Genomic DNA, 21,914 nt, shown 5'->3' on the forward strand with positions numbered 1-21,914 from the left:
AGGCAGCGTAGAGGTCTTTCCCAGCTTCTGGGAACTGAAATTTCTTACCCTCAAGTTGCCCTAGACCGGAGAAGCTTCCCTGGCCAGCAGCCTTTCCTCCCAGGTTCTGGAAGGTACACGTGACTGGAACCAAGAACTGTTGCCCCGTCCCAGTGCTGTTGCTGCTTCAACCGGTGTCCCCCGCCTTCTGTTAGAAGCAGAGCTGCTGACCACATAGCTGTCCCACTGCAGACACAGCCCCAGAGTTCGGGGCCACTGTGCCCACATTCCCCCCTCCCAGTCTGTTTACTCTCTCTCTTTTTTTTTTTAGATTTTATTTATTTATTAGAGAGAGAGAATGAGAGAGAGCACGAGAGGGAAGAGGGTCAGAGGGAGAAGCAGACTCCCTGCCGAGCAGGGAGCCCGATGCGGGACTCGATCCTGGGACTCCAGATCATGACCTGAGCTGAAGGCAGTCGCTTAACTGACTGAGCCACCAGGTGCCCTGTTTACTCTCATCTGTGCCCTGTGCTCCTGGTTCTCCCCCTGCCCCCAGAGTGGAAGCCAAAGATAACACATAGACAACGAGATTTTCATCTTTATTCTTAGCTTCACATGTCCACAGACTTTTTATGCGGAGAGACGGAGCCTTTGGGCCACAAGTGCTTTCCGTGTTGAGGATTTTATAATAGTGGTTCCTCGAAGAGGGCAGTCACAGCGACTTCTAAAGCTCCGCAGCACCTGTGCTAACTGCGGCCTGCTGCCCTGTGCTGCCCGTGCGGAACATGCCGCTTAGAGCCCAGCTCTGAGCACACAGGCCGGAGCCTTCCAGAGTCCAGAGAAAGCTGATTCCAGGGGTCCCAAACCCAAGACACCAGCTCAAAGCAAGACCTGGCTACCAGGACCCGGAAGAAGGCTGTGGATTCTGGAGGCGGCGGCGTGCTTTGCCGATCCCACCATGCTGGCAGGGGCCAAAGTCCAAAATGGGCCTGTGAGTCCAGTCCCTCCTGTTGACCACAGCTCTTACTTCACAGTCTTTTCCCTTGATTTCTTTTGTTTCTTCTGTTCCTCATATTCAAGTATCTTCTGTTGGAAGTAGCCTGTGGGTTCAGATACAGGTGTTAGAGGCATGTCATCTGGCCAGGCGGACGACGATGAGTTCAGGAATGGAGATCAGAAGTAACCTCTCTGTCTGCTCCCCGTGCTCCCCTGCCACGCCCACATTCCTGTCAGGATTCCCGTATCCTCATGGGCCTCTCGAGAGCCAGGTACTCAGTTTGGCCCAAAACCGGGGCTACACATAGAATAATTAATAGAAATTAGCTCCAGACTAAAACAAAGAGCAACTTGGACAAAATGGCAGCCCAGAGGCATTTTCTGAGGCTTCAGCTTATTTTGGTCCAACCCCACCGACAAGACTCCGTCTATTTTGCGGGCTTCCAGAGCCAATGCTCTTCATCCTAGTGCCACACCTGACTTGGAGGCAGTGACCCTCTCTGGCCTTGGAATGATAGGGGGCTGTCACCGTATACCTGCAGGAGGGTTCCTGCTCTTCTCCGCTTCCTGGATGAAAAGAGAGAAGAGCTGTGTCTTCACAAACTTCTTCACAAATCGGCGGTTGGCCTTGGAGGTCAGAGCCTTATAGAAGGCCCGTTCTTGGAAGTGGCCTTGCCCATTTGCCTCCCGCTTGATATAGGAAGCATAGTGGCCCACTGTCTTGACAAAGAACTGCACAAATGGGCCCGAAACATGCTCGTTGAGCTGTTCTGAAGCTGCAGGAGACACACAGAGGCCATCTCAGAAGAACCACCCACTCCTGCCTCCCGGTGGCTTCTGAGGCAGGCGGAAAGCTCCTGGGGAAGCGGCTAGGGTCGGGCTCACCATTACTGATTAAAATGGGAGACCGGGTACAGGTTCTTCACCATTGCCTGGGAAGACTAAAATCTCACACTCAGACTTGCCCTAGAATCTAGGCCCCTGAGACTGGCCCAGGACTGCTGAGTGAGTGCACTCTAGTTCTGGCTGGGATGGTTGGGAATCCTGCCCTCAGGTTCTATAGAGAAACCCAAAATAAGGGGGACCCAGGACTTACTCTGTGGCTCATTGGTCCCCTGACCAAGGGAGTCTAAGATGTCATCCTGAAGCTTGGGTGGAAGGATATCTTTTTCATCACCAACCTAGGAGAGGAGAGCTCGGAAGTCAAGTGGTCCGGGAGGAGGTGTGCAGTGTTGGCAGAATGCCTGAGGAGGGCATGAATTCTACACCCCGACTCCACCCCAAGTTGGCCACGTAGGAGAGAAGCAACAGAAGCCGCTTCTTGGCCTTCCATCTGACTGTAAACATTAGCAACTCTCCCTGGTATCCCTGTGGCACGGGGTTTACATTCCTCCTCTAGAGGCACCAAAACCGATTGCCTGGTAGTGAAGCCGTCTGCGTCTTTGCCACGGGCTCCTTGAGGGAGATCTTATCAGCGTGGGTTCTCACCCAAGAAGAGCACTTCAAGTTTGTGCGAGGTGGTGGTGCACGGGAGACACTAGAGCGATGGAGTTGGTGGTGGGCCTGCAGGGGGCCGGAGCCCAGACACTTACCGACATTAAGAAGGTTCCTTCACAAAGATTCACCAACAGGACCTGAAATAAACACAGAACGAATGGCTTTCTCTCTTACCACCAGAGACCTCAGGAGCACAGCACCTGCATTTCTGCCTGTGGCTGCACCTGTCGGCCCAAGTAGGCAACAAGATCAGCACCGGCAATTCTCCCTTCCTGCCTGACACCCTCCTTTCTCACCACCCTTGGAAACCCCAGGTCCCTTCCTGGGGAAAGGTAGGAGGGTGTCGGAAGCAGGAGGAGGAGCGCTGAGGTAGGAGGGATACAACTGGGGAAGCCCCAGCCGGTCACTCTCCTAATGAAACACTGATCGTAGCAATGGCTCCTATATATGGAACATTGAGCACACGGCACACATGATCAGGCTTGGCACATTTTCTCTCCTTCAATCCTCCCCTCGCTCCTGTAGAGGGAGGCACTATCCCCATTTTGCAGATGAGGAACCAGAGAAGTTGCCTGAGGTCCTCCAAGTAGTAGAACCGGTTTCCAAGCCTAGATCGAGCTGTCCTAGGTACTCTCCTCCCCACGCCTTCAGCTCCCTGACCTCTGACCAGATTTAGGCCAGCAATGGACACCTTTTGATCTTTTAATGCTTGCAACAACTTTATGTACGATTGCCCGGGAGTGCTACTTTAAAAACTCCCTGGGATCGTTGGGCCTTCCCGCAGGAAACAGGAAGAGAAGGAAATGAACCCAGGGCAACAGGAACAGGGAAGGAAAGGCAGTGAGGAGACCATGTGTCTGCAGGCGGCGGGGAAGGCGCGCACAGGGCTGGCACTTGAGTTCATCCCTGCCGGAGGGGCCCTCCGTCTAGACCTGACATTACAAATTGGCATCCTGCTGGTTAGATTCCAGCCTGCCGATCTGTTTCTTTGAGCCTCAGAGTATTTTTAAACAATTGAGTTGGTTTCCAATATTTAAGTTGGAAAATTTCACATCAAATTTGCTTTGGGGGCTTAAGAAAAGTCAGTAACTCTAACACTGGTTCGTCCGCGTTTCTAAAGGACCGTGTTCGGATGGAACGGAGTACAGCTGCCTCCTTTAGGCAGGACCCGTGCTCCGCCGTTTACCAGGATCCCCCGAAGTCTGGGTTGGTCATTTAAACGCCTGTTGGACCCATCTTTTCGGTTTAGACTCTCCGTCTTGTCAGTACGGTGAATGATCCTTCTATGCGCCCTTCTTCCAAATAAAGGGAAAGAGGAACCGGCAAGTGTGCCAAAAGACAGAACAGGCAGTGTAATCATTCATCCTCAGGGGAGAAAAGCTGAACTAGTCCAGGCCTGAGACCTCTTGAATACACAGGCTCAGATGCCCTTCTTTATTCAGGGAAGGCTGTTCATTTCAGGGAGCTAAGAATGTGCATGAAGAATTTTTTTGTGAAGTTCCCCCAAATCTTTCCAGTATTACTCTCTGTTGAGTAATCCCTTCCAGAGCTTCTGTGGGCAGAGAATCCCCCCACAGCCACAGTTGGCCCCTGGCCCTCCCCCTTCCTCACCCCCTGCCCATTTCACAGAGCAGCTGCTGAGGACTAAAATGGGCCAAGGCTCTTGGATAGCAGGAGCGGCAGTCTGGCTGGCCTTGGGGTATCTTCCTGCCTGGCTGTCGGGGCCGCCTGGAACTGCAGCATCAGCAAGTTTCATAACTCCCAGGGTTGGGACATTTAAGTCATTGCCAAACATGGGGCTGATACTCTGACCCAGTTAGTCACATGGCAAAAGCTGCTTCAAAGGGCCCATCTACTCAGCACTTCTGAGGAGGGCTGGGAATGGCAAGGAAGCGAGGAAGGGAAACAGCCTGTTTCTTTACTTCCCAGCAACACTTTGTATAAGAAGGGCTTTGGTTCCATCTGTGGTGCTAGGTTCCATCATTGCCTGTGTGGCCTCGAATAAGTCAACTGAGTTCTCTGGACCTCCGTTATTTCTTATGCATTTGGAAGAAGTCCTCCCACCAGGGCTGGTTCCTGCCTCTTTAGTAGCTTACAACGAGACCCCATCTCTTCCCTTGGTCAGCCCTTTGCACAGGGGAGTCAATGGTTAGCCAGTGCAGGCATACCTAAGTAACTCTGGTAGCTTGAGATTATAGTAAGGTGATCTTCGGAAAGTGGCTACCGACAACTCAAAGCAGAGCGCACGTTTTGGGTTGTTTTTCCAACACTGGAGATAACTTTATGCTACCGATGCCCATTTTCACCGCTGAGCCCTCTGGTGTGTCTGGGGCATTGCTAAGATAGAAGATGACAAAATCAAGGGGGATCTGGACCTCTATCCTCATTAGCCAAGTGCGCTCTGAGGTAATCAGAAAGATAACTTGGGGCACCCGGGTGGCTCAGTTATACATCTGACTCTTGATTTCAGCTCCGGTTGTGCTCAGGTTTGTGAGATTGAGCCCCACATCGGGCCACGCACTCAACTTAAGATTCTCTCCCTCTCCCTCTGAGCACCCAACCCCCCCCCACCGCCACTTGTGTGCACACGCCCCCCTAAAATAAATTAATTAAAATTATAAAAAAGTTAACTCCTGCTACAAAAATCTGCATTTTCCAAGACTCATAGTTTGTAGGAGGGCTACGTTAGCTCACTTGCAAGGAATGCGAATGAATTCTAGTGGGCTGTGTGTTGTATAGACCAGCTGTGCTTGTCCATTCAGATGAGAGATAGGACAGCCCAGAGCCTGCCCTTTGCAACTAACTGACCTAGGACAGCTGAATGACCCCTGAATAAGCTGCCCCTTACATCCAAAAGGAAATCGTTCAGGAGGAGGAAGCAGCCACTTACTGAGCATCAGTCATGTTAGGCACCAGGCTATGAGCTTTTTGCAGGTTATTTCCCCTCAAATCCCTAGCACTTGAACACCGATATCCCCATTTTACAGATAAAAAGCTCAGGCTTAAAGAGGTGAAGCAACTTGCTCCAGGTCACACAGCTGTTGGCAGCAGAGCCCAGGTCTGACTCCAGCTGTGCCTGGCTCCGGGTCATGCCCTCTTCTAGCACCGTACCTCTTCCATGGGGCTATCCATGACCTGCTGCTGAAAGCGCATTTGGACTCCAACCATGAAGGGAGTGGGGCAGCAGACAGTGTCCAGAAGTCTCTCGGGGACAACGGGGATGTAGGTGTGTGCCCAGCTGAAGGGGTAGAGCAGCGCAGCAGCAGCATGGATGCACTGAGACAGGGTGCTGGGGACAGGGCACAGGGAACACGAGTCAGACAGGCCTCCCTGCGCCTCCACCCCTACACAGCCCCCACGGCCCTTCCCCCGCCAACAGGACAAGCAAGTCTGGGAGCTGTGCTGGTCTCGGAGCTTGTGAGGAAGAGTAGTTGGCAGCGGAGGGACGGAAACCAGGAGAGGCTGCGCCTCATCTCGTCAAGGACAGGGCCTCTCTCTGATCCTTCTTTTCCCAGTTAGTTTTCTCTCTCACCTCTGCACAAAAACACTAGTGGCCCCAAAGAGGAGGGGAGAGGAAATGCCGTCACTCCAGCGAGTCACGGGGTGAGCCCTTCTATAGGCTCGCCACTGCGCGAAGGATGTGGAGACCAGGAAGTCCAAGGCACTGACCCTGCTTAACAAACTTACAGCGTAGTTAAGGAGACACACATGTAAACAGTGGAACAGAGCAGAGAGGCCAAACCCTATTTCCTCCTTGTGGTTATCCACCCTCACCCCCAGTCTTTACCTCTGGCCCCTCGAGGTTACTTAAAGTTAACAGGTTGGTGCCTGAGTTAGCTTGGGAAATTCCTAGATTCCAGGAACCTTTGCCCAGCGATTGCTAGCCGGAAAGTCCCAGAGAGGTGGCTCCTCCACCCTTCCAGGGAAGCAGTCCCTGTGTGATCACTGCCTTGGTCACGGCTCAGGCAGAGTCCTCACCCCACCCACCCTCCAACACACACACCCAGCCCCGCTCTCTGTCCTTTCCAAGGCCTCTTCATGGCTCTTCATCTCTCCAAACAACCCTCCTGCCAAGGCCAATAAAAACACGCATGCAGGAACCCTGTTTCAGTTCTTGGTATGGAGCTCGCACTTCCTGAGTTAGAAAGACTGAGTCTCTGAGGGTCCAGCCAAGGCTGAGGCTGACTGGAAGTCCCCTCCCTGCCTGGGCTTCGGGAGCCTGGCAAACTCAGGGTGGGAAGGGGGTGGGGAGTGGTGACCCTCCCCGGAGAAAGTGAGCACCTGAGCAGCGAATCCTGCCAATCTGGGCCTGTACCCAGGTCAGCGGGCACCTGGAGTCCCCCCTCACTTCCTTAACACTGATCTCAGGGGAAAGGCAGGAACCCCAGCCCTAACCACAACAGAACCTTCTCATTTTTCCACAGGGTTGCAAGTGGAAGCGCTATTTCCAGAGCAAAAGATTACACCACTTCCCTTAAGGATTTGGCTCACAGCTAGTGCCTTTTTGGTTATCACTGATTTTGTAGAAGGTTCAACCCACAGCCCTTACTTCCTGCCCAAACTGCCTTTCCTCTAAAACCCATGATATCCACCTGACCCTCTGGCCTAACATTTGAGTCCCTAACATCCTTTTCTTCTTCCCTAAAAGACAGAACCAGGGTTGCCAACCCAGTCTCATTGGCTTTCTCCCTCCCCAGAGAGCAACAGACGGTCAGCCTCCCACTGTTTCATATTTTTCTCCTCCATTCTGTCACATGTCTCCCCATGTTTTTCTCAGACTTGAGGCCCCTAAGAGGCAGAGACCAAGACATGACAGTGCCCTTCTTCGACTGTGCCTTGAACTGTGAACTTATTATTAAGGATAGCAGCTAGATTTTGCACAGCAAAAGAAACCATCAATAAAATGAAAAGGTAACCTACTGAATGGGAAAAGATGTGTAGATGATATGTCTGATAAAGGGTTCATATCTACAATATATGAATTCCTACAACTCAGCACCAAAAATTATCATCCTCGAGTGACTAAAAAATGGGCAGAGGACCTGAATAGACATTTTTCTAAAGAAGACATACAGATGGCCTAACAGGCACACGAAAAGAGGCTCAACATCACCAATCGTCAGGGTAACGCAAATTAAAACCACCATGAGATATCACCTCACGCCTGTCAGAATGGCTAGTATCAAAAAGACAAGAGATGACAAGTGCTGGCGAGGATGTGGAGAAAAGGAACCCTCGTGCGCTGTTGGTGGGAATGCAAGCTGGTGCAGCCACCGTGGAAAACAGTGTGGAGGTTCCACAAAAAATTAAAAATTGAAATACCATACAACCCAGTAATTCTGCTGCGTGTGTACCCAAAGAAAACAAAAACGCTAATTTGAAAAGCTATGTGCACCCTTATGTTCACTGCAGCACTATTCACAATAGCCAAGATACGGAAACAACTCAAGTGTCCATCGATTGATGAATGGATAAAGAAGACGTATATACAATGGAATATTACTCATTCATGTGAAATAACGAAATCTTGCCATTCATGCCAATGTGGATGGACCTAGAGGATATTATGCTAAGTGAAATAAGTCAGACAGAGAAAGACAAATACCATGTGATTTCCCTTCTATGTGGCATCTTAAAAGCAAAACAAAACAAACAAAAGCAGAAACCAACTCATACATACAGAGAACAAACTGGTGGTTGCCAGAGAGGAGGTGTGAGGAAGGATGGGCAAAATAAGCAAAGGGGGTTAAGAGGTACAGACTTCTAGTTATAAAATAAATAAGTCGTGGAGATGAAAAGTACAGCATAGGGAATATAGTCGATAATATTGTAATAGTATCGTATGGTGACAGGCATTGACTACACCTATCTGGGTAAGCACTGCATAATGTATAGAATTGTTGAATCAATATGCTGTACACCTGAAACTAACATAACACTGTATGTCAACTACACTTAATAAAAAGTAATAATTAAAAGAATAAAAATAAATAAAATAAGTAAAATTAAAAGACCCCCGTGGAAAAAAAATCCCAGCTAGCTCTTACCAATATGTGTGCACTTGGGAAGGTGATAGGTACCTGATGTGCACTGTTTCATTTAACCCTTGACACAATCTTATAAGGTAGGTACAATTGCCCTCTTGATTTTACAGATAAGATCATGACTTCAAGAAGTTAAGAAACTGACCTAAGGGGAAGCATACAGCTAAAGGTGGAAGGATATATTGGATTTGAACCTTGTTCTGCTGATTTCAACATCTCGGCTTTCAACCACTAGAGAATTCTACATATCCTAAGGTCAAAGACCATGTCTAGTTTGTCTGTATCTTCCTGATGTTGACACACAATAAATGTTTGTTGAATGAGTGAATAAATGGATAGATGAGATGTGTGTTGAATGAGTGAATAACTGGATAGATGAGATGTGTTTGCCCTTAAGGATGACGGGCTTGGCCTCCATACCAGCATACATGCCTTCTCACCCTGTCCTGTGCCCTGCCTCCCTCCCTAAGCCATCAGGAGTAGAATCGCATCTGCACCCACCCTGACTGGTCTCTGCCTGAGCTGTCCCAGAAACACTTCAAGCCCTGCTCAGAGCTAAATCTGGAAATTTCTTTAGGCTTAGGAAGCAATCAAGTTTGGAGGCAGAAGCAGGGGAATTGCAACAGCTGTTTCTCCAGAAGGCTTAGTACAAAATCAGACCTTGGAGGCACGCAGGTCCTACAGCCCGATTCCCTCAGAGAGCCCTCCAGCCTGTCCTCTGAACCCGGGGGTGCCAGTCAGCCCAAGAGAGCTGTTCAGCGGCTGGACCCACCTGAGACCTTCTGCCAGAAAGATGATTCTTCTCTCGAGCACCGCAGAGGCAAAGATCTGAAGGATCTGCTCAAAACGGAGACAGCGCAGCAGAGAACTGAAATCCACGTGTTCGAGGTGGGAGTCTAGGGGCCGCGTCAGAGAGATGAACTGCAGGGGAATCGGAGAGAGGAGGCGTCGCCACACTGAAAAATCCCAGGCCGCGAAGGCTGGGCTTCCAGCCGCCTCCACTCCATTCGCCCCACCGACGTACATCCGACCCCGCCCCTCCCCTCCTTTCCCTCGCGCTCAGGGCCCTGCGGACGGGTCTGGAGTCTGGCCCACAGGCCGGCCTGCGCCCGCCCCTCCACGCGCTCTTCCTGCCCGAGGGCCTTCGCGGCTCAGGCCCCTTGGTCTCCCCCTCCCTCCGTCTCAGAGGCCCCCTCCAATTCGATGTGTGTTTTCCATCATGTTCTCAGGAAGCATCCCATGCCTTCCCATTCATCACTGTCACGCCATTTTAAGTAATACACTTTCCTCGTGCGTTTACTTATTGAACATCTGTCTCCTCCGCTAGACTTTAAGCTCCAGGAGGTCAGGAATCGCATTCATTGTATTCACCATTTTTCATATCCAGAAAATAGTACAACTTGGCGCATGGCAAGCATTCCGTGCTTATTTTGGGAGAAAGGGGAAAAGCCTAGCCCCTCCCCTTGCCTTTAGGTGGGGAAGCCAAGGTTCAGAGAGACACACGGATACTCCGCAGTCCCCAGGGTCAGGACTGGGATTCTTAAAACAATGTCCTACTTGGTGCCTCGGTCTGCGTAGTGCCTGCAACTGTAGCATCCCCGTGAGGCATGCGTGGGGACGCACGGGTGGGGATGGATGATAAGAAGTAGACTGGTGGAGGCCATCAGGTAGAGATCCTGGACACACAAGGGAAGATGGGGGCGGGGGGTGGGAATAGGGACAAGTGGCAGTTTGGGGGCTGTGGGCATCGTCCATTCTAGCACCAGGAACCTCAGCTTACATGTTTTATTATAAATACAAGTCTGGGCGGCTTGAACAGTAACGAGGTGCTTGTGAGCTTCAGGTTGGGAGGATCAGAAACCGTGGGTCTGATTCTCAGCTCTGTCGGTAATTCCAGTCGGGCCCCCGTCCCTGCCTGGCTCAGTCTGTCTGTGCTAAGCCGGTGGATGGCAGGACTGAGAGAGCGGTGCTCCCCCCACCCCCACAAGCCTGCCCTCTACACCCAGGGAGGGGCTCATGTACTCAGTACCCCACCTCCGTGCCCGAGTCGGGGATGAAGCTCTTGAGGGTGACGGTCTTCCCGGGAGCAGGGAAGGCTGCCTCTCGGAGGCCCTGCATGAACGGGTAAATTACCGCCATGGAGATCTGGTGCCTCTTCTCTACCTCATCCAGGATCTGAAAGGCAAGGTATGGATTGTGGGAGGCAAGGCCCAAAGGGAGCCAATGGGAGGCGGCAGAGGCCCCACGTATGAGCCTCCCCCCTTCACTACCCCACCAATCGCACCCCTGCCCTGGCCCAGCCAATCCTTGAGGACATTCCAGGCCCCTCCACCAACTGCTTCCCTCTCCTCCCTGGCAGAGCCCAGTCCGCTGTTTATCTCCTGTGCCAGACGAGACCTGCCGCCTTCTTCCTCTTACCTTCTTTACCAGGCCCCATTCCTCCTAGCTGCCTTCCCACCCCCCCAGGAGTCCTCCCAGAGCAAATCATCATCCACGATGGTACCATGTCCAGTCATGCTGGATGCAGTGGGATCCTCGAAGCCTGGGCCTCTTGGGTGACACTCGGCCCTCCTACTTCCACTGGAGACTCCCCAGGGCCAGGGCCAGACTCCATCCCTCAGAACACTCCGCCAAGCAAAGGTGACAGTGTCCCCTCCTCATCCTCCCAAAGGCCTGCTAGGGGCAGAGCACACTGAAGCTCTTGCGTGGCCACCAAGACGCACCCCGTCCATTCTGAGGACTGACTCAGGTGTACTGGCGCTCCAGTTACTCCAGCAGGAGAAGCCCTAGAGAACTCCACCCTCCAAGGAGTCGGGGGGAGTCTCGGAATAGTATACTATGACCCTGTATAGTAACTATCTTCATTATTTGTTCAGTGTTCCGCGTTTCTCACATCACTTCACTGGAGCCTCGCGCCAGACCGTGAGTCAGGGAGGTGAGGGATCATTGCACAGCGTTGCCAGATGAGGAATGGGAAAATCCCGCCTCCTAACCTGGGGGTCTCCCTGCTGTCCTGCTCCAGGTGCTTTCTTCCCTGACCAGAAGGGGAGCCTGGGCTCTCTGCAGGCGAGACAGGCCCCTGGGTTCAGCACCCACTTTTCTCTAAAATGAAGCTGAGCCCAAGCTCCTCTCTGCCTCAGTTTGCCCAAATGTGCCTTGGTTTGCCCCCGGCTGTGAGGGAAGAGCTCCGCTCAGGGCCTGGGGAGCACAGACAGGTCAGGGGGCAGGCAGACCTGGGAACTGAACAGGCCCAACAGGCCCCGAGGAATCCCGCTCCACCTCTACCTTGGAGAACAGGCCGAAGCAGCCGATGCAGCTGATGATGCAGTACACCTTGGGAAGGCGAGGGCCGCGGCCGGCGGGCTGGGGAGGGACAGAGAGGCTCCTTCAGTGCTGCAGCCTCCCCAGGGCTTCTCCCAACTGCGGCTGATGGGGCACGAGGCTGGAGGCTGGGGCGGGGGGGCTCACGGGGGAAGGGGGTGGGCAGAGGTGGGCAGAGCTTCTGTTTGTGGCACGGACAGCAGGGAGGCCAGAGCAGCCACCCAAGTCAAAAGCAGATGGCCTGGAAGGGGCCGAGCCCTGCCGCCACCAGCACCAGCACCATCTGGGGTCCGCGGAGTAAGGGAGCAAGAGTGCTGTGGAGACGAGGGAATGGCTAGAGATGACAGCACTGGAAAAGTGACTTGGAGAATCCTTTCAAGACCCAAGAATCATTGTCTGAATCCCGGTCTACGCTCTGGGAGGCTCCAGGGCCCGAGGCAGCTAGGCCTGGGTACAGAAGCTGGAGGGAGGATCAGGTAGGAGCTTCCCACCGGGCGAGCTGTTGAAAGCCTGGAGGAGAGCAGAGACCACAGCATGGCCAGCGAAGGTCCCCTGGGTGGGGAGAGAGGGGCCTGCGTCCCCATTCCTGCAGGGGTGCAGAGGGCACTAACATGGCAGCAGGTGCTGGGCTGGGCTCTCCCGGCAACCACCGCTGCCAGGGAGCCTTGGCTTTTGCAGCTGAAGCTTGAGCAAGCCCAGCTGTGGAGTGGGGCAGGACACAGAGAGGAGGGGGCAGTTCTGAGTGGCACAGACCAAGAGGCGCCTGCAGTATCCGATCTTCCTGCTCCCATCCACATTGGTCAGGACGAAGGAGAAGGTCTCCCTGAGGAGGAGCAGACATATGGTTTGCATTTACTCACCAGATCCTAAAAGAGAAAGGCGGTCAGCCTCAGACAGATGCTGAGGGGGTCAGGAGGGCAGAGGGGAGCTGCTGATTAATCATGAGAGCAATAATAACATCATGATTTATTATGTGCTTATTGGCACCCAGCTCTAAATACACCCCCTCATTTAATTCTCAAAACAACGCTTTGAGGTGGGTTCAATTACTATCCCCACTTTAAGGACAAAGGCACCGAGACTGAGGAGGTCGTTCTTATCCAAAGTCATTTGACTCAAAAGTAGTAAAGCCAAAATCTGAACTCAGGCAGCCAAATTCCAGGAGTGATGCCGAAAGGGACTTTGCCACTTTGCCTTCTTAGAAGCCAAAGGCCTTCCCTAAAGTCCAGCTTCTGCCAGAAGCAGTCAACACATGGTGACCGTCATTCCCAGGACAGGTGAGAGATTCTTGCCCTTCTCTGGACACAGGTGACTGACTGGTCAACCTGGTTGGCCAAGACCGTTGGCCTTGGGGGACTCCAGGCAAGATGCTTGTAAGTGAGTCAACTCCAGTCCCTCCGCGTCAGGAAGGAAACTGGTGAGAAACTGTCATACACAGCAAGGGAGGGAGCCACAGGGCCCACAGAGCTCACACCTGTCTCTTCTCCCCCATTCGCAGATTCCTCTGTCCCAGGCCCGAGCAATTACCTGGGATACTCAGTGAGCGGTGCCCACTCATTCCCATCTGGGAAGCAGAACAAGGGGATGGCTCCGAGCAGCCGTTCCTCCTCCTCCTGTTGGCCCCGAAGCAGGTTCTCCCGCTAGAAGGAACAGGAAGGGAAGCCAGTGAATTGTGGAGGTCGCGGCAGGTGGAGAGGGCCTGAGCATTGGCAGGCTTCTTTTGAGGCTCTAGAGCAGTGTGAGAATAAGCCTTCCTGCTGGCATGGGGGCTCAAAGTGTGCCTCCTACCGTCACTCAGCACAGGGGCTGCAGTCTGGGGCTGGACCCACCCCGAGGCTGAAACAGCCCCTCCTAAGGCCAAATCCACACGAGCCTGAGTTAGACATCAGGATCCTTAGGACCCACATAGGCAGGAAGGAGGCCAGGGCCTCACTGAATACAGAAAGGCCCAGAGGCTGCCTGGCCTGCTGGGAGGGCCAAGTGAGAGAGCTCCCACATGAGAGAAGAGAAGTGGCCAGCTCAGCTGCTGAACCGTCGGAGTTAACAAGAAGGATGCCCTATCCCCACCCCTTACCCTAGCCCAGGCGCAGACAAGAAGGAGCCTGGTGTCTGGGCTGCGGCCATAGGCTGAGCCTGCCCACCAGCTGTGAGCCGGTCCCACCCTCTCCTTCCCACCCACCCCAGGGAGGGGAGGCCTGCAAGGAGGTCTGGCAGAAGGCAAGCCTCTCTACAGAGAAGGGTGACTGAGGACAGAATTTGGAAGAACACGCCTCGTTTCCTGGCTAGGGAGCCCAGGTCAGTTCCTCACAAAGAAGCCAGACCTAGATCCTGTGGGTGATAACAGGAAACCAGGCTGGGCCTGAAGGAAGGAGCACGGCGCACAGGGCGGCTCTAGACTCAAGCCCCGGCAGGGTGGAGTGGGAGAGAGGCTCCTCTCCCTACCCCCACCGCCTCTCAAACACCCAAATCCTGTCTCCCACTGCCCCCTCCTTCCAACCTTACCTTGGGAAACTGGTAGGTGATGGTGGGCTCATAATCAGCCCCTGAACCCTTTTTTTTGAGGGAAACCACGAGGAGGTATTCAAAGAAGTGTTGCCCTCCAGCAAAAGGGGGCAGACAGTGCTCCTGGGCCCTTTCCGGCTCCTTTGCAGCGTCCCTCAGATTGTCCTGGAGAGATCCTGAAACCAAGACACCAAGGCCCACCTGGTATCTCAGTGGCCCGTGCCCCAAGGGGTCTGCGTGGCTCCAGGCAACTTTGCCCCTCGGGGCCGCCATGCCAACGCCAAGGTCCCCGGAGCCTGCCTAGACCCAGGGCCCGGCACAGGCTGAAAGCCACCTGGGCAGTTTGTGTGCCTGCCCTGGGAGATTTCTGAAAGCACAGGGAGCCAAGAGGAGGACAGAAACCGCTGGTGTGGAAACCAAGGACATGTACTGGGGAGCCACTCGGGAGGCCCTCTGCCCCAGAGGCAGAGACGGTGCCCACCCAGAGGCGCCCAGGGCAGGACCTGAAGCAGTAAGGCCTGAGCGGACATGGACCCGAATCAGAACAGGTCCCGGGGCCATGTGTCTGTGGCCACACCAACCCCGTGGCTAGCGCGACCAGCTCTGAAATCTAATAGGGGAAGCATCCCGGCCTCCTCACATGGGGGACCAGGTGGAGGTCGGGCTATAGAGACTCTACAGGAAGAGAAGGAAGAAGCAAACAGCCCATCAGAGGGGTCACCCTAGAAAACAGGAAGTGGGCAATCCAGTCCAGACCTGCTCGGAGTCCAGGCAGCCGGTTGCGGAAGAGCCTGAGCATCCCTACCACTTGTCCTTCCATCTTCTCCAGCCTGGGGTGGGGTGGGGGGGTGGGCAGGCGCATGGAGCGCTTCCCCTTCCTCCAGCACAACCTGGCTACAGAAAGCCTAGGAGAGAGGCTGCCGCTTCCGTCTCTAAACACAGCTCCATGCAGCTACCCCGTGTGCTGCCTTCCAGATAGGGGAGAGCAGCTTCCATGCTGAGCACCCAATGATAGAGCAAGAAGGATGTGACGGGACCCAGGAAGGCAGCCAAACGCCCGCGTTGATAGAGGCAGCATCCTGGCACTGCGGCTCTGACCTCAGCTCCTCCCAAGAGCCCCAAGGTGTGGCAAGAAAAAAGGTCATGAGCAAACACCTCTTAGGCCCAGCTGCTTCTGGGTTAAGGGCTTTGTGCTGCAGTCTGCGCAGTGGGTTTATTTACAACCTCGGAACAGTGAAGAATGCCCAGCAGCAGCAGACTGTGGGCACTGGAACCACACCAGCCCCAGGACAGGGATCTGATATCCCCGTAACTTTGACTCCTGACCTTTCACATCTCAACTTGATTCACTACAGCCAAAAAGTCCTAGGCCCCCCTGCTGCACACTGAAGCTTCCAGAACTTCAGGACTGCAAGCAAGCGCAGGGGACCAAACCTTCCCCACAGCCAGCAGGCCACTGTCTCCCTTGATTAAGATAAATAGACTCGGCCCATTAATTCTCTACATGGAAAATTTTTTCTAGCAGGAGAGTTCTGGAAATCGATCCGAACCTAAAACCCTCCTCTCCTGGAGGTAAAAGAAAGAGCAAACCTATCTCTGAGCTGGAGAGTTCCTGATATGTCAGGATGATCTACAGTGGTGTATCTCTCACCACCTGCAATATATCCTTTTTATTTTTTTAAGATTTTATTTATTTGACAGAGAGTACAAGCAGGGGAATGGCAGAGGGAGAAGGAGAAGCAGGCTCCCCGCCGAGCAGGGAGCCCGATGCGGGGCTCAATTCCAGGACCCTGGGACCATGACCTGAGCCGAAGGCAGACGCTTAACCGACTGAGCCACCCAGGCGCCCCCCTGCAATATATTCTAAGACTAACTTCTCTCAAGGGACTGGCTCCAGAGCTCCAGCAAAGAATCCCTCTTCCCACATAGGAAGCACTGACTCAGGACATTCTCCCTGGCCCCAGTAGGGGACTAATTGCATCAGCAGCCTGAGGCTCACTCAGTGACAGTGGAAAGCAACCGGGGTGATCCCTGCCCAACCCCCACTCCTGCTCAGCCTTTTTTCCCTGTTGGGTCAGGTCAATAGTTCTGCCCAAGCTAAGAGCAGAACAGCTGGCCCCCTGGGCTCTAGTGGTGTCTCGAGGCTGTGTCTGGAGGCTGGGGAAAAGAGAAAAATAGCAATAAGTCACCTGGGCTTTTCACATAAACTTCTGAATGAGTAAATGCATGGGGTAAGAGCCAGGAGGCAAAAGCGTTTGGTGTTGTCTGCCACTCCAGCAAAGAATTTGTAGCCTTCCGGCAGAAAATGCATTGCTGGGATAGGGGGAGATGGCTGCCTTGTTCTTAAGAGCTCCAGACCAGGCCTCTGTGGGACTAGTAAGAGCCAGTACTCAGGGGCCCAGACATGACTCCTGGGGAGAACCCCAATCACAGTAAATAAGGATGTCACAAAGGCTGTAATGATGAGGACAATGACCCAGAACACTCAGAACTGTCACCACGCCTTACTCACAACCTACACAGACTTGTTGCACAATCCTCACCACCTGTGTGAGGAACAAGTATCTTCCTGATACAGATGGGGAAACTGAGGCACAGAATAATTCAGGGACTATTTAGGGACTATTAACAGAGTCTGTTTGGAGCAGGAATTATGACAGTTCCATGTCTATGCTCCCGCATTCTGGATGCAGTACACACCAAACATCCCACCAGTGTGGGGTGCCTCCTGTTTGCAAGGGTCTTTGAGAACCCAAATCTTTTCACTGATCATTCCAGAACCTCAGGAAATTACTCCTTTCCCTAAACCCTTTGGGTTGCATTTTCAGCCCATTTCCTCCTGCTTTATCAGGAGAGCCAGGAGAACAGCAAAACTCATAAAATCAAACAAAAGAAGTTACTAGACTTTTGGGCTGAAGCCCAAGAAATCCAGAAAAAGATTGCTTTCTTCTTCCTTTCAAAGAAGTTTATCAACAGAAGAGAAAATCAGAAGAGAAAACACTCCATCGTATTAATGTAGGTCATCTCACTTAATCCCCAGGGCCCTGGAATGAAATTCCTGTCCTGAGTTTTTAGCTGAGGAGGGAGTCACCCTTTCTAGGGAAGTCAGGAGTCTGGTTACACTTGTTCCTCCACCAGGAAGCCCCTCCCACAGGCACCCGAATAAAGTTACAGAACCAGCTAGAATATAGGTGAGGGGACTTTCTGGAACTTTGATTTGGAAAGCTGGCCCTTCCTTTTCTAGTTCAGCTGCTCCCAACTCAGGACCACCACCACTGCCACATCTTCCCAGCAGGATGACTTACACACACATGTACACCCCCCCCCCCACACACCCTCTTATCACACAATTGGCCTGAGGCCAAAAGGGCAAAATAAGATGGGGAACTCCCCAGAAAGGTGGAAGGTGTTATGGAAGAAGAAGAGGGCACACTCGCCTGGCCTGACAGGTGGCTGACCTTGGGACAGGTAATCCAGGCTGCTCATCTCACAGCTACTCCGTGCCCAAGAAGCTGCTCCAGGCACAATCATCAGCCCAGTTTAAGGGCTGGGGTGGGTGAAACAACTGGAATGTCTCCTCTGGGCTGCAAAAGGCAGAACTCTTCCATTCACACGGATTTCCCGAGGGTTAGGGGAGCCCAGGAAAGACCAGGCCAGTACTCTCGGGAGAAACGAGGACACCAGGCGCGCCAGAGTAGCTGAACTCTTTTCCAGGCATTGCAGTTCCAGGCCCTGCCCCCACTCTGGTCTCTGACCTCTCTGCCTTCAAATGACCAGATACTGTAAGCCTGGGTTTAGGGAGAACAGCAAGGACTGGGAGTTGGCAGGGGGGAGGGGGGGTGGGGGGGTGGGGGGGGTAGGAGTGATGGTAGAAGGGGCGCTGATCTCATTCCCAGATCTCCCCATTTCGGCGGCCTGGAGTAGGAAGGGGTCTCACTAAACTTTTTGACTGCCAATGTTAGAAAGCTGGGAACGGCCCCGATTTATTTTCCAATCGGCTCCTTTCTCCTCAGTAGGTGGGAACTCTGGGACAAGTATCTAAGGGTTACTGCTGCCCAGCCACAGGACTGGCTACTGGCAAGCCGAAATAAATGTTTGTTGAATGAATGAAAACATGAAGGAACTCCTAATTGCGTTCTTGCAAAGCCCAGTACCCCTGCTAAGAAGAAAGGGAACGAACGGTGACTTCTAACAGAATCCCCACAGCCCTGTAATTATTCTCCCCTCACCTGGGGTGGGGGCAAGAGGGGTGGTGGCGGGTGTCAGGAGCCAAGGGAGGCGTGCCCTGTCTGGTCCGCACACTCTAAGGCAGCAGCGGAGCAGGCTCTGTCCCAGGTCTGCTGGGGGCCACGCTCTCCCCGGCCCTGCCGCCCGCAGGTGGGGGTGGTCACGTCGGGGAGCCGAGCGGCGGGGCGGGGCTGAGGCCGGGGCTCCCGGAGGGCGCCTCAAGAACACTGCGGTTGCACCACAAGCTTCCTGGCTGGAAGGACACGTGGCCCCGGGGCCCCACAACGTCTTCCTTTGGCCCGCCGCCTACCCCCTCGCCCCCAGGGACCTGGCCACTCCTCTGACCTCCGACCCCGCCGCCGCCACCTGGCCCCGTCCCCTGCACCTGCGCCACCCCCCACTCCGGCTCATCTGGCGCCGGGCCTGCGCTCCTAGTGGCCCTCGGACTGCCCCCGGAGCCGCCCCCCGCGCCGCGCTCCCCCGGCCCCCGCCCCGCCAGCCTCGTGGCCCCGGCCTCGGGCGTCCGTGCCGCCCCCGCGCCCCGGCCCCGCACTGACCCCCGCGGCCGCGCTTCAGTCTCAGGCTGGCTCGGAGGCGGCGGCCGAGCCCGTCCATGGCCCGGCGAGTGCCCGGCGCCCGTCCGGGGTCCGCGCCGGCCCCGCCCCCAAAGCTCGCCCTTCGCGGGCCCGGCACTTTCGCTTTCACGCGGGGGGAGGCCGAGGGCACAGGCCCGGGACAAGGCGGCGCACCTTCCGGACTGCGGGCCAACCCCCGGCGCACCTGGGCGGGCCGGTTCTGCCCTCGGCCCCCCGGCGGGGTGGCGTGGGGTGACAGAGGGCGCTCGACGCGCGTCCGGGAGGAGGCGGTGCCACCGCGCTCCCACCCTCCGTGGGGCACCCCGGGAGGTTTGACTTGCCGAAGCCCGCAGTCCCCAAACGCGCGGGTGCGACGCGGTCACGCCCTACCTCCGCGGCCCGGCTGGGAGTGCCCTCTGGGCATCGGTGCCTCTTCCAGGTGGCTCCAGACTTAACTCAGAGGACACAGAATTCTCAGAGTCAGCACACCCTTCCACCTTTCATCTCTCTCCACCCCAAAACCGCTTTAGCCTCTGACAATTTCCAGATCTTTTGCCTTCTGTGTCCTTGCATCCGCAGGGCACGTGTCCCTCGCTCTTTTCCTTGTTTCACTTCCCTAAGAACCAGCGAGCCAACTGCTGCCCTTTGGGTTCCCAAGGAGGGACAGCAGAGGCGCTTAGAGCTCTTGACCCTGCCTTCCCTCCAGAGTGTTCTTGGGCAAATCAGCGAAGTGGGGGGTAATTCCTGCCCTGACGCCCCCAAAGAGATGTGAAAGCTAAGGAGCAGAAAGCTCTTTGTAGACTCTTATGTGATACAAATGTAAGGGATGATGATTGTGGTGGTGGTGGTGTTGATGATGGTGATGATGTCGATGTCAGTTGTAGCTGTCCACACTCGTGGTCTAATCCAAAATCCTGGAACAACCTTTCAGCTCCTCCTCCACCCTTCTTATATTCATTGGCTTCCAAACACACAGGGACTACAAGCTTTAGTGGTCAGACATGAAAATTTGCATCTGATAAGCCCCACTTGCTTCTGGGCCATCTGCCGGACTCCCCTCTCCCTCCCAGACCTGCATCTGCAGGGTGGGAAGGGTGGAGGGTGTGCAGAGTCCATCTGATGTGTCTCCATTCACAGAGGTTTTAGCCTCAGTGTCAGTGTGGGAGGCAGAGGGCAGAAGACACAGCCAGAAATATGTCTGGGATCTATAGAAATGACCCTCAGACCTACAGCTCCTTTCTCTCTCCTATGAATGGCCTCCAGGTACCTCTTGTGTCACAGACAGGGTGGGTGAGCAGGAGTAGAGAATCCAGCCTTGGTATTAAACTGTCTAGTCTTTGCCAGGAGGTTCTAAAAGTTGTCTGTACTCTGGGCCTATGCAGTTTTGTACTTAATTACATGGTCTGTTTCTGTTCCCTATTCTGTGTGTGTCACACCCACACACAAGGACACATCTCTTCCCCAAGTGTCTTCTCTTGGCTGCCCTGGTGTCCTATGCTTCTCTGTGTAAGTATAGTGGTTGTTCATGATCAACTTGTCCAGTTGGTTGAATGTTATTTTGCCTTAACTTTCCCAACCTATTTTATGGTGGTGCCAACCAAATTATTTCCTTCCCTTAAAAACAGTTGAAGAAATACGTGCACATGCACACTAAAAAGACATGCACGAATGTTCATGGAAATCCTATTTGAAATAGCCTCAACACTGGAAATAATCTCGAATGTCCCTAAACAGTGAAATGGGTGGATTGTGGCACATTCACAATGGAGTACTATGCAGCAGTGAAAATGTAAATAAACCCCCGTTGCCTGCATCACACAAATGTGATGTTGAGCCAGAGACCCAGATACAAAAGAACACATAATGTAAGATTCCATCTACATAAAGTTAAAAAACAAGCAAAACCAATACATGGTATGAGAAGCCAGGATGATGGTAGATATGAAGGAAGGTGGAAGTAATGATTGGAAGAATACCATAGGGCTTCTGGGGTGCTGGGAATGTCCTAATTCTTTACCTAGTGGCAGATACATAGATGTGTTCACTGTGTGATCATTCTTTGCATTGTACACTTCTATGCATTTTTCTCTATGTATATGAGTTTAATTTAATTTTATTCATTTTAAAAAAGATTTTACTTATTTATTTGAGAGAGAGAGAGAGAGTGTGTGTGTGTGTGTGTGTGTGTGTGTGTGTGGTGAGAGAGAGAGAGAGAGAGAGAGAGCTGGAGGGAGATGGAGAGGGAGATAGAATTTGAAGCAGACTCCGTGCTGAGCAAAGAGCTTGATGCGGGGCCGTATCCCACAACCTCAAGATCATGACCTGAGCCGAAACCAAGAGTTGGCTGCTCAACCAACTGAGCCAACCAGGTGCCCCATATGAGTTTAATTTTAAAAGATTTTTTAAAATACTCATTAGGACCTTAGGGTGACATAAATGGAGGTATAAGCCAGTTGAGAATAAGGAAGTACATATAACATTAGGAAAGTTAATTGTTGCTTGGTTAGAGGGACATATGGGTTTGAAATGGTGGGTTAAAATGGGAAAGATTAGAAGGTATTTATAAGCCTAGGGATGGGAACAGCAGGGATGAGATGTAAAGTATGAGAGTGGCAGGTGGATCAAGGTCTGAGAGGAGGGGAGAAGGCGTAGGTACAAGATTGGCTTCAAAAGGGAAAAGAGAATTTTATTTGAAGGGGAAAATAGATGAGAATGGGTATGGATGCTGATTGATTTTTAGGTCAGAAAGTGAGAAGTTACAGGATAGAACAAG

General features: G+C 53.3%; 1 protein-coding gene across 5 annotated transcripts; it reads right to left on the minus strand.

Annotated features, from left to right (window-relative positions):
- Positions 1-570: 570 nt before the first annotated feature.
- On the minus strand, positions 571-19,693 carry DENND2D (DENN domain containing 2D). Of its 5 annotated transcripts, none has more exons than XM_027620732.2 (12): positions 19,532-19,693; positions 14,340-14,515; positions 13,365-13,477; positions 12,591-12,660; positions 11,802-11,879; positions 10,551-10,691; positions 9,289-9,437; positions 5,584-5,761; positions 2,568-2,609; positions 2,072-2,156; positions 1,512-1,751; positions 571-1,079 (listed from the first exon to the last, which is right to left on the minus strand). In XM_027620732.2, the coding sequence occupies exons 1-12, from the start codon at positions 19,563-19,565 to the stop codon at positions 1,003-1,005; spliced, it is 1,383 nt and encodes a 460-aa protein (XP_027476533.1). In that variant the 5' UTR covers positions 19,566-19,693; the 3' UTR covers positions 571-1,002. The 5 variants fall into 5 exon arrangements, with proteins under 5 accessions (XP_027476533.1, XP_027476523.1, XP_027476515.1 ...); XM_027620722.1 differs by lacking the exon at positions 19,532-19,693 and adding an exon at positions 19,124-19,461; XM_027620714.1 differs by lacking the exon at positions 19,532-19,693 and adding an exon at positions 17,798-18,108.
- Between the last annotated feature and the right edge of the window lie 2,221 nt (positions 19,694-21,914).

This window comes from Zalophus californianus, chromosome 4 (genome assembly GCF_009762305.2).
Source record: "Zalophus californianus isolate mZalCal1 chromosome 4, mZalCal1.pri.v2, whole genome shotgun sequence".
NCBI classification, from domain to species: domain Eukaryota; kingdom Metazoa; phylum Chordata; class Mammalia; order Carnivora; family Otariidae; genus Zalophus; species Zalophus californianus.